Source organism: Pavona decussata, unplaced genomic scaffold (assembly GCF_977016875.1).
Source record: "Pavona decussata unplaced genomic scaffold, jaPavDecu1.1 SCAFFOLD_16, whole genome shotgun sequence".
Classification (NCBI taxonomy): Eukaryota; Metazoa; Cnidaria; class Anthozoa; order Scleractinia; family Agariciidae; genus Pavona; species Pavona decussata.
This window is the reverse complement of record NW_028145439.1, coordinates 4275138-4290086: the sequence shown is the minus strand read 5'-3', so window position 1 is coordinate 4290086 and position 14949 is coordinate 4275138. Positions and strand designations below refer to the sequence as shown.

The 14949-nt window shown below is 37.5% G+C and overlaps 1 protein-coding gene across 6 annotated transcripts in view; it reads left to right on the top strand.

The window, feature by feature from the left end:
• The window catches only part of LOC146487448 (uncharacterized), a 54919-nt gene that overhangs the window by 19336 nt on the left and 20634 nt on the right, over positions 1-14949 (top strand). The window contains exons 5-8 of one of the 6 annotated variants that reach the window (XM_085088172.1): positions 842-928; positions 1758-1791; positions 3737-3878; positions 4637-6026. The exons of 1 other annotated variant lie outside the window; for it this stretch is intronic. In XM_085088172.1, coding sequence (XP_084944298.1) covers positions 842-928; positions 1758-1791; positions 3737-3878; positions 4637-5161 — 788 coding nt within the window. In that variant the 3' untranslated portion in view covers positions 5162-6026. Of the gene's footprint in view, positions 1-841; positions 929-1757; positions 1792-3736; positions 3879-4636; positions 6027-12555; positions 12660-12705; positions 14363-14949 lie in introns of those variants that run through there. 4 more of the 6 variants (XM_085088162.1, XM_085088151.1, XM_085088156.1 and 1 more) reach the window with 4 other exon arrangements.

Below are 14949 nucleotides of genomic sequence, written 5' to 3'. Positions count from 1 at the left end.
CGTCGACCCAGTAGTTGGTCAAATCTTCCCGATCTTCCCATGAACCTAACGTAACATATGATCAGTCACGCAGAAAAACTTTGAATAAGTAGGTTAGATAAAGAGACATCAAATATTTAAGACTGTGATAGCATAAAATTGGTAAAAAAGGGATAATATGTTGGATGTATATGTATGTTTTTATTTCGTTGGAGTGCGAGCGACGAAGCCAATGTTGTGCGTGCCTAGCGACATTGCTCTCTAATGTTACTCAATTTTCTGCCACATACTCAGGCTATTTATTTAAGATAAGATAAGATAAGATAAGATAAGATAAGATAAGATAAGATAAGAACTTTATTTTACGTGGCACTCCACTTAGCTAAAGGCTACTTTACAGGAAGCCCACAAACAAACAGATAAAATTACAAAAACAAAAAGAAGATAAAAATTAGCTAACAATCTAAAATCTAAAAATTTAAAAATCTGAAATATCCAGGAAATCCAATCATTCATGTTTTTAAATTAAAATTTACAATTTCAAAAGCTAACCACGATAATAACAATTTTAAAATGCTGCATGACGAATACTTCTTAAAAATTCCCTTGTGCCGGCCATGGCGCGAATCGAGTCCGGCAGCGCATTCCATGTCTTTGCAGCGAAGTACCGAAAAGACCTAAGACCATGCTTGGTGCTTCTTACTTTGGGCAATGAGAGCATGTTTGTGCCCCTTAAGTTATATTTTGTGTCCTTTACTTTGAGTAAGTTTGCAATGGGGGTCGGTGCCCTCTCTTGGAAGCAGCTATATGATGTAAAGACATTGAAGTGGAAGTTAAAATAATGTAAGTCATTGCTTTTCAGATATCAACGAGTGTGCTACGGAAACCCACAATTGCAGTGAGGATACCATATGCAACAATACCAAAGGATCTTACAGTTGTGAACGAGGTGATAAAAGTTTAATGTTAAATTTTTGTCAGAGAGAAAGGATACTTATAATTTGAGGCCTGCACTAACCCACTTTCTGGAAATTTTTTTAACTTGTGCACTTAAAGTTGAATTGGAAGTTTCGGTGTCTCCAATCTCGTATCTCGTATAATAAAGGCCCACAAAGGGTGGGGGGGGGGGGGGGGGGGAGTGGTAATTGTAGAATCTAACGGGGTATCCAACTCTGGTTATACACGAATAAATATCTTCGGTTAATGTTATATACAAAACTGAATGCAAGGCTGGCACTACGGCAAAGGGCAGATTTATTAGTGGCCAATATTTCGACTAATAGAATTAGTCTTCTTCAGGGCCAGAGCTATACTGAAGGAAAATATAATAACGGCTCCTTAAATTAAAGTTTGAAAAATACATGGAAAAACATGATTGGCTAATACATGATATGATGACAGCGTACTTGTAAATATGAGATGACAAAAATATAGTAACGGCTCCCAAAATTAAGATTTGAAAAAATACATGCAAGAAAATACATTTTCACGTTCAAGTGACGCCGACACGAGGTCTTTCACAAGAGAGATTCGGCAAAATTACCAGCAAGTTTAATTCCTGCGTTGTGTGGACCTCTTCATTCAAATGATATATAGTTATAACCACTCCTAATGAATTAACTCCTCCGTTAGCAGTTACTCCTATCTGTGGGTTTTTCGAATGGTTCATTTATGTAAATGAAGTTCCCTAGCTAGCACTGTCCTTGCGATGTAAATTGTATGATTTGTCGGTAACATGAAAATGCTTTCTCTTTTTCTTTATTTCGATCGCAATATAGTTTCATCCTGCCGGGAAATTTATGACAAAAAGATGTAAGTATGAAATATGTCTTTAAGTCTTTGACCTAAAGTTTCAAATTATGCGAATTATGTATCTTGTAGCAGACGTGTTATAAATTTGCTTCGTACCAACAACCTCGTTTTCAGGGTTGTGAATTGAGGAGGGGCGGGAAAAGACCCTAGCATGAGGTAGTCACGTGACCAACAAACACCCGAAAATCTTGGGTGTAATAAATCAGCGATGACTGGATTGTGAATAATGTTGATTTCGACTGGCGCTTCGCACTCGGCTAAATACGCCTTTTATGTAGATTACATCGAGGCTCGAATTTTGTGCAATGTTATCGTAGCAAGGTGGAGGAAACAGGCAGAAAGTATCCGTAGTAATTCGGCTTAGGTTGGCTCTAAACCACCAGCAGTTTCCTTCTTTTAGTTTTTTCCAATAATAATAATAATAATAATAATAATAATAATAATAATAATAATAATAATAATAATAATAATAATAATGATGATGATGATGATGATGATGATGATGATGATAATGATTATGATATTGGTAATAATAATAATAATAATAATAATAATAATAATAATAATAATAATAATAATAATAATAATAATAATAATATCACACTAGACTGGCTGAACTTTTAGCAACCAAGAAAGGAGAGGATTACAGTACTACAATGTCATGGATTCGCGCCAAAGTTTCATTCTTCCTCCTGAGGTCTGCACTGCTATGCTTGAGAGGCTTACGTTGTACGCGAAGAGCACCGCTGAACATTACAGATACCGACTTTGAAATCGATAAGCAACAAGCGAGATTTAGGATAAGAACGTTTATCATTCTTCACATTTAGGATTAAGAGGTTTTTTTCTAATTTTTCTCATTTTAGTGTCTGATTGGTCAAATGAATGACTTTTGTTTTTTTTAAATTTATTATTATTTAAAAAAAAAATGTGCTTGAAAATAGCTCTGTTGTGCTTCGAAATACTCTCTTTTTTAATCGCAATTGAATTGTAAATAGTTTTTTTTCTACTTTTAACTTGTAAATATCAATTCTTTTCAACAAGAAAATTAACTGCACTTCATTTCGATGAAAAAAGAGACTACTTTCAAGCCGATTTTTTTTCTCATAGAGCTCCTATGCTATTCTTATTAATAATATATACCAAGCAGCTGAAATTGTTATTTACAAGTTAAAAGTTAAGAAAAGAACTATTAAAACCTATTTACAATTCATTCCGATTTCGAGACTAATTTTCAAGCTCAAAACTTTTTTAAAGAAAATACAAATGTCATAATAATAATAATAAAAATAATAAAAAAACAACATCTTGATCAACATATTCCAAACTATTTACAAGTTAAAAGTTCCAATTCTAAAAAACCAATTCACAGAAAATCAACGGACACACGCTTGGCCAGCGTTTACGCGGCAGTCATCGATGAAATCCCCTTGTGGAATTCTGTGGAAAGGTGTCCTGGAGCGTAGGAGCCTCTTACGCATGTGTGTACCGACCTTAAAATCTCAAAAGAAAGCAATGTTCTAATCCAAGTGATAGTAATGTGATAAGGTTCCTCATTGTTTTCTGAGAGCTTCTCGGCTAGGCGTTTGGGAAAGCAATTGCAGTCGGCTCCCATCCCACCGTTGGTTCCAAAAACTAGGGGAGTGAAAGATCCCATTTCAACGTCCAGCACCCTCTGTTGGTACTTCCGCTTTTTCTCCTCCTCTTGCTCTATAAAGATTGTCGATGTTGCTTTTCCCTGGTTACACTTGGAGTTAACATGCGTTACTCTGAAAATAATAATAATAATAATAATAATAATAATAATAATAATAATAATAATAACAACAACAACAACAACAACAACAACAACAACAACAACAATAATAATAATAATAATAATAATAATAATAATAAATTCTGAACTAATTTGAAAGGCTCTGTTATGATCATTTCACTTTATAAGATCCTTTCAGAGCAAAGCCTACCCACTGATGGTGGATGATAAAGTTATCAATGTCTATTGTCACATGACTATGAAGACTACTGGCAATAGAGCATGTGGAGATGGCGGATGGACGCTGATCATGAAGATTGATGGCAATAAGGTAGGAAGTTTCAATCTTTTCAAATAATTGTTAAGCCTATCTAGACTGGGGAGGAGAGGAGGGGGTAGAAGAGGATTCTGCCCCGCGCGAATTTTTGAAAGTTAAGAAATTCTTTTAATGCTCTATGTCCCTGCTTCAAGTCCCTGCAACATGTCCTCTCGTGTTCGGGCACCTTTACCCTTTTCACTGCGGTCAATCACTGCAGCGGACCTCTTAGAAAACAACAACGTTTGGCACAACGGGGATCAAAAGGTTATGTTCGTGTGCTGTGACTGGCGGATTTCCATCCACTTTTCTTTTTTTCACGTTTCTGTATTTTTGCGGTCAGTGGTTGTCGCCGTAAACTAATTATAATTGACGGCGGTAAAACACACAAATCGCTCGTTGGGTAGTGAAGGTCAGAGTCCGTACATTGTTCAAAGGCACGGTGCCTCTGTGCAACTGGCTGTTCTTGCGAATATCTATATTATTATTTGGGAAGGAGACCTTTCACTACCATTTCGAACGCTTGAAAATCTAAGTTGCAGAAAGTTTTAAGAAACCGAATCTTATTTCCTCAACTAGCAACCGACTGTTGCTGGCCTTACGAAAACGCTAGCTGACCTTTTTACACATGTAAGATTGATGTGTTCATCATTAAGTTTCCAGGATCGGTGGTAGAACTCCATGGTTTACGTTTTGGAATAAATTAGGCAGATTTATTAATGGTAATTGAGTTGGCAAGTGATTGTTTAATAACGTGAACTTTTTATCTGTAGAAAACCTTTCACTATGATTCCATCCGTTGGACGAACAAAAAAACCTTCAACCTTGCTGGAGGAAAGACTGGATTCGACACAGAAGAGACGAAGCTACCAACCTACTGGAACACCTCCTTCTCCAAGATCTGCCTCGGTATGATGATCGGCCAACAGATCAGGTTTATTGTCATAAATAAGCAGGCCAGTTCGTTGTATTCAATCATTGTCGACGGGAAACACCAGCCTACCCTGCTGGGTCGTAACTCGTGGAAGTCGCTGATTGGTTCCCAGGCATCCTTGCAGCGCAAATGTAACAGAGAAGGCTTTAACGTTAAGAGTGGCTTTTATCACCATGCTAAGGCAAGAATCGGTATACTTGGTGACAACAAAGACGACTGTAAATGGACTGACTCCAGAATTGGATTTGGAAGTGGTGGAGAACCTAACGAAAATAACACGTGTGGAAACGAGGCTCTAGCTAAAGAAGGGGCGGACAATGGAGACAAAAGCATCAAGACCATGGGATTCATCTTTGTGCAGTGAAAAGGGAACTACGGAAGCACGAAGTTAACTAAAGTAATTTGAATTTAAGCCTAGGCGTAGTATACGCTCAAACTGGCCGTTTTGTAGAGGCTGATTTTTAATGTGTAGTTTTTGTTTACAGAACTGCTTCAAAGAACATAAAAATAGTTTTATTGAAGGATAGATTTCTTTACAAGATGCCTGATTAGTAGAACAGTTGTATTTGCCCGTGCAAAGTTGCAGCTGATTTGAAAAAATAAATCCTTCCCGGCAGACATCGGCCGATGAGAAGCAAGGACAAGGCAGTTGCGCTTCGTGTTCCATTTAGCCAATGTTTTATTTCGAAATTTAGGGAACATTCATTGTCAACTGGAAAGGCTTTTGTTTATATACGTGAAGTTGCAATGGCGAGGCAAGAAGTAAAAAAATTGAAAACGAACATTTTGTGCACGTGCATGAAATGATAATTTCCTTTTTGCCAGCAGTTAAACAGAGGTATGGTAGTACCTTTTAGGGTATTGAGCCGAAAGATATAAGTGGAAGTAAAATGTCAGCCAACTGGTTTGGTCCCTCTTAGTTAAGTTAAATATTGCGGTCAACTTTGTCTTATTAGATGAAGGTAAAAATTATGTAGAATCGTTTTGCAAGCTGTAACAAAGTTTACCACTTGAACTTTATATATACATTTATTTCTAATTGTTATTTGTAATATTAATGGCATGGTCGACGGGCAGCAGTTACTAAATAGGAAGTGCGTTTATGTATCAGATAGGAACGAAGAATTGCCGTTGTTGTTTTTGTAATTGTTATTATTTAAAAATAAATTTTCGAGAAAAGTCAGAATAGCAATTGATAAAATAAAACTTTAAGAAAGCAAACATGAAAAGTGGACTATTACATATTTTAGTCGTCGTGGTTGTCTTGCTTTCCTACCTTTTTTATTTTTCACCGGTGCTTCAATCTTCAATGGAACCTCTCCTTACGGACACCCCTACAATACGGGTATCTCTCTATTACGGACAGTTCACTTGGTCCCTGAGAGACCGAAATCCATGTAAAACCTACTTCTGAAATTGTGGGCTTCTGGTTAAAGTGATGCATTTTTTTTCACTCCTTTTGGGAATTAAAGCTGATGTTCATAAATTTGCATGTTATCCTACTTCTGTTAAGACAAGCTAAATCATTTCGTATTTATGCCGAAAATTTTCATCCGGTTGGTTTGTGTAAAGGGCAAGCATCCTTGGTCTCTAGAATCCATTCCCGTTTCTGTAAAAGCGATACCCATTTTAAGAAAATCAGACAAAAATTATTAAAATCTACACCCTAGCCATTTTCAGACCAAAACAGGTCAGAAACCATACCCTTTGGCGCTGTATAAAACTATAAAACGTGTATGTGGGTGTGCACCATTCATGTTGTTGGAAAAACTGTGGTTAGTACTTGATATGAAGACAAAAGGAATTCGTCAGTTGAACAAACCAAATGTGGCCCTTGACAGCACCCTACAGCAATAAGAGCAAGCAATAGTACTCACAAGACGTTAGAAGCTTAGCTCATCACAGTCATACTTACCCTCTCATACAAAAGAGCATGACTGAAGTTTAAGTCGCAAATTGTATATATAATTAATGATTGGGCTATGCAGAAATCTTGGGTTAGTTTGTCCTGGTAATCTATTTAAGCCGGCAACACACTTGGCGATTTTATACGCCGATCGCCGCGATCGGCGAAAGTCGCCAGGTGTGCCCGGTGCAGCGATTGCAATTTTCACCGATCGCTGCGATCGGCGTATATCTGGCATGTCAGATATCGGGCAATTAAATTTGCCGGTATTCGCCAAGTGTGCCCGTTCCCGCGATTTTCTACACTCATCGCTGCGAATCGCCAGTTAAGTCAACCCATCAGGTTGAGAAATTTTATCACATGACTTTTCGAAATTGCCACATCGCCGCGATTGGCGAAAAAAATAGACAAGTGTGTCTATATTAATCGGGGGCGAGAATCGCAAGCGATTTTCGCAGGCAATCAAATATAATTCGCTGCGATCGGCGTATGAAATCGCCAGGTGTGTCACATGTAACTGAAAACTTACTCCTAAATTTTGCTGTGCTTTATTTATAAAACTTTTGTCTCATAATGCTAAAAATTTGCATGAAACCCGTTTGCAATGTACCTTTTCGCTTAAAATTTTTATTATTCCTCATATTAAACCGGCTAGTGGTTATAAAAAATCACAACATTGAGAGAGGACTTTGTTTGAACGTTCTGACTTTCATGTGGGCAACAGTGACCCAGCACTGTCTGTGGGACCACAGATCAGCTACCTAGAAAAAAAAATTTGGAGAGTTATCTGTTTCTTCTAGACCGATCATTTGTTAAATAAACTAAATGGATCTTTTAAAACACAACCTTTCTATCCCGTTTTTTGAGGTAGTGAAAATTCATGTAAAAGCATATACATTGCTTGAAATTCATGTTTCCTGTACATGTCTTAATTTGGGTAGGGACCTTTAAAATAACACCTGGGCATAAAATGGCCCCTGATTATCATTTTAACGGTTTTGTCTTCTCATACATACAAGAATAAATAAATAAATAAATAAATAAATAAATAAATAAATAAATAAATAAATAAATACATCAATCAATCAATAAATAAATAAATCAATAAATAAATAAACTTAACAGTCTGTTTACGAATGAAGAGCCTGTGGCCATCAGATTTCAGATCGAATTGGAATTTGGAAATGTTGGTTTTTGAGGAGAGGGGAAAAGCGGAGTACCAGGAGAAAAACCTCTCGGAGCAAGGACGAAATCCAATAACAAACTCAACCGAACATAACGCCAAGTTCGGGATTCTAGCCCCAGCCACATTGGTGGGAGGCGAGTGCCTCGCCATCCCTGCTCCCCATACAAAATTCCCGCCATCTATACCAGAACATTCTGGCATTTTATTATCCTACTGCAGTTTGTGATAAAACCTCAAAATCCACCACATGATATTAAAGTATGTTATAAAATCCATTTTGAATATTGATAGGCTTACTGTTTTTCTAATTTAGTCAATGTGACAAGATTAAGAAACAACATCTTTGTTAACTGCATGGGTACCTCCGGAGTCTTGTTTACTGCAATTTATTTTTCTGTGTCGTCAACATTGCTCATCTGTATTATCGTAATACTACGAGTAATCTAAAATGTCCATCAATTTAACGTTCTCGGGAAAAAATTATGGTCAATCATTGACATTATTAGAATCTCGCCAATCCTACAATATCAATGCTCGATAGACCCGGAGCCTGTTCCAGGGAATACGTTAAAAATTTGACAATTTAGAATTCAAATGTAAGGTAAACAAGAAATTGTTAGCTTGTGTTAGGTATAACATTAACGAAATGAAAAATGGAAAAGAGTCATTATGACTATATATGTAAGCCACGAATTAAATTGGTTTGATTTTCTAAAAGAATACAAGCAAGTATTCGCAAATATTCGTCTTCATTCTTAAATAGCGTCAGGGCCTAAAATGGTCCCTGATTGGGTAGCACTAATCTGCGGAACTGCAGACCGCGGAACCGCGGAGCCTGCGGAACCCGCGGAACCTGCGGAACCTAGAGAAATAACTAGTTTTTTTTTTTATTTTTTGCAACTTACATATCAGGCATAAGGTTACAGCTGATTTCATTGCTGTGTATAGACCCGGATTTTTTTTTTTACCTGATTCGACCAAGGGAAAATGAGATTTTCTCCTGATACGACAGTATGATTCGACGGTCATGATTTGACCGAGAGGTTACCAAGCTTATCGATGAACTCTCAAAATCATGAAGGTTCTGCACGAAGACTTGAGGTGGCGGGTGATTTATCACCAATAATATGTACGGGAGCTCGATAAAGGAAACAGCCAATGTTCTTTTTACGAGTACCGCATTTGTTTTAAAAATCCGTAGATTGTATCGGCAACGTGGCGAGGTGAACCGAAAGAGAAGAAAAGGACGGCAAAGAATCTTGTCTTGTAAGCTCGTGTTTGCTTTGTTTATGTTTGGTTTCTTGAACAATAATGAATATCTTGAACAATATATGCTAGCATAAACGTTTCTTTGCCTGGTATTGGAACAGATAGAGAAAACAAAGTTTTAGAGGCCATGATAAAGAGCAAGCCGGAACTCTATATACATGAATATATACCTAGAACGGTTTCATGCCTTTACAGGGACCCGTCTTAGCATTGCAACAATGTGTCGATCGATTCTGCGCGTTGGTTTTATGTACAAAAAGGCACGTCTAACTCATTATTTTTCCTTTGTTTGAAGTCGAACAAAGTTTGCTGTTACACCACCGTATACAAAAATTATTTCCCTCAAAATTCCATCTCTTCCAGTATATGCTGGTATATGAAATGGCTGGTTGCCAAACGTCTTAAGCTTTTTTTTTTGCTTTTCTGAACTTCAGCTGAGGGTGATTGCCAAACAGAGAAGTGAATTCTTGAGGGCAACATACTGTCGTTTTATGGCTGATTATACCACGACAAATGTTATTGCCGTCCTTTTCTCCTCTTTCGGTTCACCTCGCCACGTTGCCGATACAATCTACGGATTTTTAAAACAAATGCGGTACTCGTAAAAAGAACATTGGCTGTTTCCTTTATCGAGCTCCCGTTCAAATATTGGTGATAAATCACCCGCCACCTCAAGTCTTCGTGCAGAACCTTCATGATTTTGCGAGTTCATCGATAAGCTTGGTAACCTCTCGGTCAAATCATGACCGTCGAATCATACAGTCGTATCAGGAGAAAATCTCATTTTCCCTTGGTCGAATCATGTAAAAAAAAAAATCCGTGTCTATACACAGCAATGAAATCAGCCGTAACCTTATGCCTGGTATGTAAGTTGGAAAAAAAACTAGTTATTTCTCTAGGTTCCGCAGGTTCCGCGGTTCCGCGGTCTGCAGTTCCGCAGATTAGTGCTACCCTCCTTGATTATCCTTTTAAGGGTTTTGTCTTCTCATACATAAATAAGTAGAATAATTAAAGAAAGAAATCAATAAATTAACTTTGTTGAACGAGTATGACACTTTTAAAAAACAGTCTGTTTACGAATGACAAACCTGTGGTCCTCAGATTACAGATCGGAATTTGTTTTTTAAAGGAGAGGTGAAAACCGGGGAAATAGGAGAAAATCCTCTCTGAGCAAGGATGAGAACTAATAACAAAATCAACCAACAAATATATAACACCGAGCCCGGGAATCGAACCCGTGCCACATTGGCGGGAGGCGAGTGCTCCCACCACTGCGTCATCCCTGCTCCCCATACAAAATTCCAGCCATCTACACCAGAACATTCTGGCATTTTATTCTCCTACTGCAGTTTGTGATAAAACCTCAAAATCCACCACAGAATATATAAGTATGTTGTAAAATCCATTTTTTCTATTTTAGTCAATGTGACAAGATCAAGAAACAACATCTTTGTTAATTGTTTTTAATACTGCATGGGTACCTCCGGAGTCTTGCTTACTGACACTTTTTTTCTTCGCGTCGGCATTGCTCATCTGTAGTATCGTAATACTATTAGTCATCTAAAATGCCCTTGGATTAAAAGTTCTCGGGAAACAAAGATATGGTCAATCAGAGACAATAATAGAATTTCGCCAATCCTACAATGGCAATGCTCGATCTAGACTAGCCTGTTCCATGGAATACGTTAAAACGAAAATATGCTAAGTGAACTCATAAAATTACCACTGAGCGTTAGCCCCAGTAAGAAAATAGGAGACCGTGCGAGACTAAGGAAGACATCTTAGCGGGAATGGAACCCACGACCTGCAGATTTCATCGTCCGTAGCTACGATGCCAGACGCGAGGAAATCGTGGTGATAATGGTGGTAATTTGGGCAAACATGAATGCGAAAGGTACAAATGAATGTCGTGTCGCTAGCTCTAAGGACACAAATAAACACAAACAGTACAAAAACTTGTACCAAAAACACTCCAGAGTTAGCAAACAAAAACCACGTTTAGGGAAACAAGGAATGGGGAAAATACAAATATTACTTTAGTTAAACACAGATCATTTTAGTTGCATCAGCTTAACTATCAGGCCATGGAATAAAATTAGAGAAATAAAGGAACTTTAGGACATAGATGACTTCTGAAACTAAATTTACAAAAGCCACTAACACAAATTTCATAAACTTGTCACTATGTCCGGACTAGACGTTTGGAACTGATTTAACAAAATTGTGTGTTTCTCCAAAAATTGTTCAGAGGAATACGGTCCTCCAAGTGGAAACCTCTCCTAGGTAGCCGGAATTGCAAATATTTTTGGTACAAGTTTTTTTAATACTAAATTTGTATCATTTGTTTCCTTAATTAGTGCTAGCGACACAACATTCATTTGTACCCTTCACATTCACATTGCCGCAATTACCACCGTTATCGTCTACGACTTGCTCCCGTCTGGCCTCGTAGCTCAATCTGTAGAGCAACAGATGGTCAAATCCGGAGGTTGTGGGTTCAAATTCCCCGAAAGTCAAAGAGTTCTTTCTTAATCTCGCGCCTTCTTCTTAGTCAATGTGACAAGATCAAGAAACAACATCTTTGTTATTAAATGTTTTTAATGCTGCATGGGTACCTCCGGAGTCTTGTTTACTGCAATTTATTTTTCTGTGGCGTCAACATTGCTCATCTGTAGTATCATAATACTATTAGTCATCTAAAATGTCCTTGAATTAAAAGTTCTCAGGAAAAAAAGATACGGTCAATCAGAGGCAATAATAGAATTTCGCCAATCCTACAATGGCAATGCTCGATCCAGACTAGCCTGTTTCAGGGAATACGTTAAAACGAAAATATCAATAGAAATTTGAGAATTTACAATTCAAATGTAAGGTAAACAAGAAATTGTTAGCTTGTGTTAGGTACAACATTAAACGAAATGAAAAATGAAAAAGAGTCATTATGACTATATATGTAAGCCATGAATTAAAGTGGTTTGATTTTGTGAAGAATACAAGCAAGTATTCGCAAATATTCGTTTTCATTCTTACGAATTCGTATAAGCAAATCGTGTATCTTGTTTAAAATTTTAACTGTACTTTAGTTGTTTTAGGTGATTCGGTATGGTATTCCATATTCTTGCTCCTAATGTAAAGAATGAAGACTTTTGTATTTCTTGTCTCGAGCACAAAACGTAAAAGTTTCCAGCAGCAGCTGAATTGTGTTATACGTGTGTTTATCGGATGTGTCTTTTGTTAGCTATATTCCAATGTTTTAATTAAGTAATATTGGCTAAAACTGACATGTAAACAGTGGTTGAGTGATAAATCCATACCTTATATTATCTCCTCTGCAATCCTCTAAGTCATTGGCTACAGCTGGGAAACGCAACAAAGGTGTTTGTCGATAACAGTATTGACAGTCAACTTGGAAGACGGTTGCCATCATGCTATTTGTATTTATGGTTTGAATTTCCTTCGACTTATTCTCACAGATCGGCGGGCAATTCTGCAGTTCAGAAGGTTTGTAACGTCCTTGTTTGACCATGACAACATGTAACAACACCAATACGATAATATAACAGAAATGAGAATAATGCATTATATATTCAACGTCGCATACGCTGAGAAAGGAAATCCTAGTTCTCCCAACAGGAGTGGAACCATAAGACCTTCCGATTACTAGTTCGGATGCTCTACCACTGAGCTACAGGAGACTCGTGGGAGCTAGGCCATTGAAAACTAGGTTCGAGGAACAAAACATCCATCACACTGCTGGGATTTGAATGTTTATATGTGGCATATGTGCAATGAAATATAAGTAGTATAAATCTGCTAGCATTCTATCGCGAGCGCTGTTCTCTTATTGGCTACACTACTCACTATCTATTCGGTTCTGGACTGACTGAGGGGAGTAAGTATCACGTGGCGTGACCTATTTATAAAAGAAACGTGAACCTGTCTTGTCGTTAAGTTTTGAATGACTAGTAGATTTATACTAGAAGAATTAGATTATTCGCTTTCCATTTCTATGCGTGTTAGTCGATTTGGGCTTGACCCTCAAGAACTATATATCACGCATTAGAAATTTTGAGCTCATAGTCTAATTGTTTAATAGAATTGTTTTTACCGCACATAGAACAAGAATGGAAAAAAAGCTATTTCAGGATGAAAATTGGAACCATTCAAAACATTAATATTGAAATATTATGCCAACGTATTATGAAATTGAACGGATTTTGTGTAAACAGAACTTCGCAGTCCTTGTAAATTAGATAACCATTTCAGAATAAAGAAATTTGGAAAAAGTCACGCAATCTTGAACCCTCTAGAAAGAGGAAAAACGAAATCGATAACCAGGAATAAAAGTATCTGAATACGAATATGTAAATGCAAGTGTGTCGAGTATTGGTCTGAGATGTTGGACTTGGATGTCACGGATGTCATGCCCACAACGGGACACAACAGAGTTAATTTTTTTTCGGACAATTACAGCCTGAATAATCTTCTTTCTTTTTAACGAAAACAATAGACCCAATAATAGCTTAGAGGAATAAAACAGAAGAAATTAATTATTCATCTATGAACCTCAATGTCATTTGTGTTATTTTATTCCCCTAGGCCTCGCAGCTAAGTACGAATTTTAATATATCAAAATCGGCCTATATTTTTAAATGGGAAAACCATAAAACGCACAAATTAACTGTTATCGAAACTTTCGTGAGGGATGTGAGATTGTTCCAGAGATATACGTGCGAAACGTCACTTTACCTGTAAATAAACCAAACTGATCCATTAATGCTAGCCACTATTAACTACTTATGTTTCAGTCTCTCTTTTAATTATTTTTTAGCGGATGCCGTTTTTTCGCATTGTAGCCGCGGCCATAAAGAAGGATAATCGCGAAAAATAACACAGGCAATAATTTGCAGAAAGAAAGGACAAACGGTCCATGCCAAACTATCATCACTAGGTTTTGGAGCAAACTCCAATTGTTCCCTGAGTACACAAGATTGCAAGACCGTTGACAGCCTTGGCACCTGGCAAAAGATAATATTGTCACCTGTTTATAAGCTGGCGCTGGGCAACAAAGCCCAAGAGTGGGATTTTGCGCCTGAGTGTCTAACACTGTATTTGTACCATCATGGTTTTGCAATTGTTTTTTATGTTCTGGAGTACAATCGCATTGTTTCCTCGGATCCAAGGGCAATTCTGCAGTTCACAAGGTTGGTACATTTTCTTATATTTTTTTTAATTCAGCACTAATTAGGCAAAATAATTTTTTTTATATCTTGCTCTGGGATTAATTATCAATCCGACTTCGAATGAATAAACGAATGGATTATGAAACTGAATGAAACTTTATGAGTTAGTTAAAACTTATTTCAAATAACGAACTAGACTTGCGTTATGCCGAACTTTTAAGGGAAGCAAAACTTCGTTCGAAAGTAGGAATTGAGACGGCAATTAGTAAGTATCGTGAGTATCTGTTCGGCAAGAAATTCCACACAGCCGTTCTTCATCTGCAAGGGTTGTAAGGTCGGGACACACGAGGAGAAAAGTTTCTGAGACTTGTTGTCGGAAGTACAGTAGCTCCGGCGACTAGTCTAAGGGGGTGTTTACATAGAACCGGCATGACCTTCATTCCGGTAAGAGTTCACTCCGGTTGCCTCTTGTGGCTCTGTATTCGTTTACATGATACAACCACAAAATCTCATACAGTAGCGAGTCATACCGGTGCGAGTTCACTCCGGTTACTATACGTATACCAGAGCGAGATTTCCATTCGGGTACGAAAACTCGTTCCGATGTC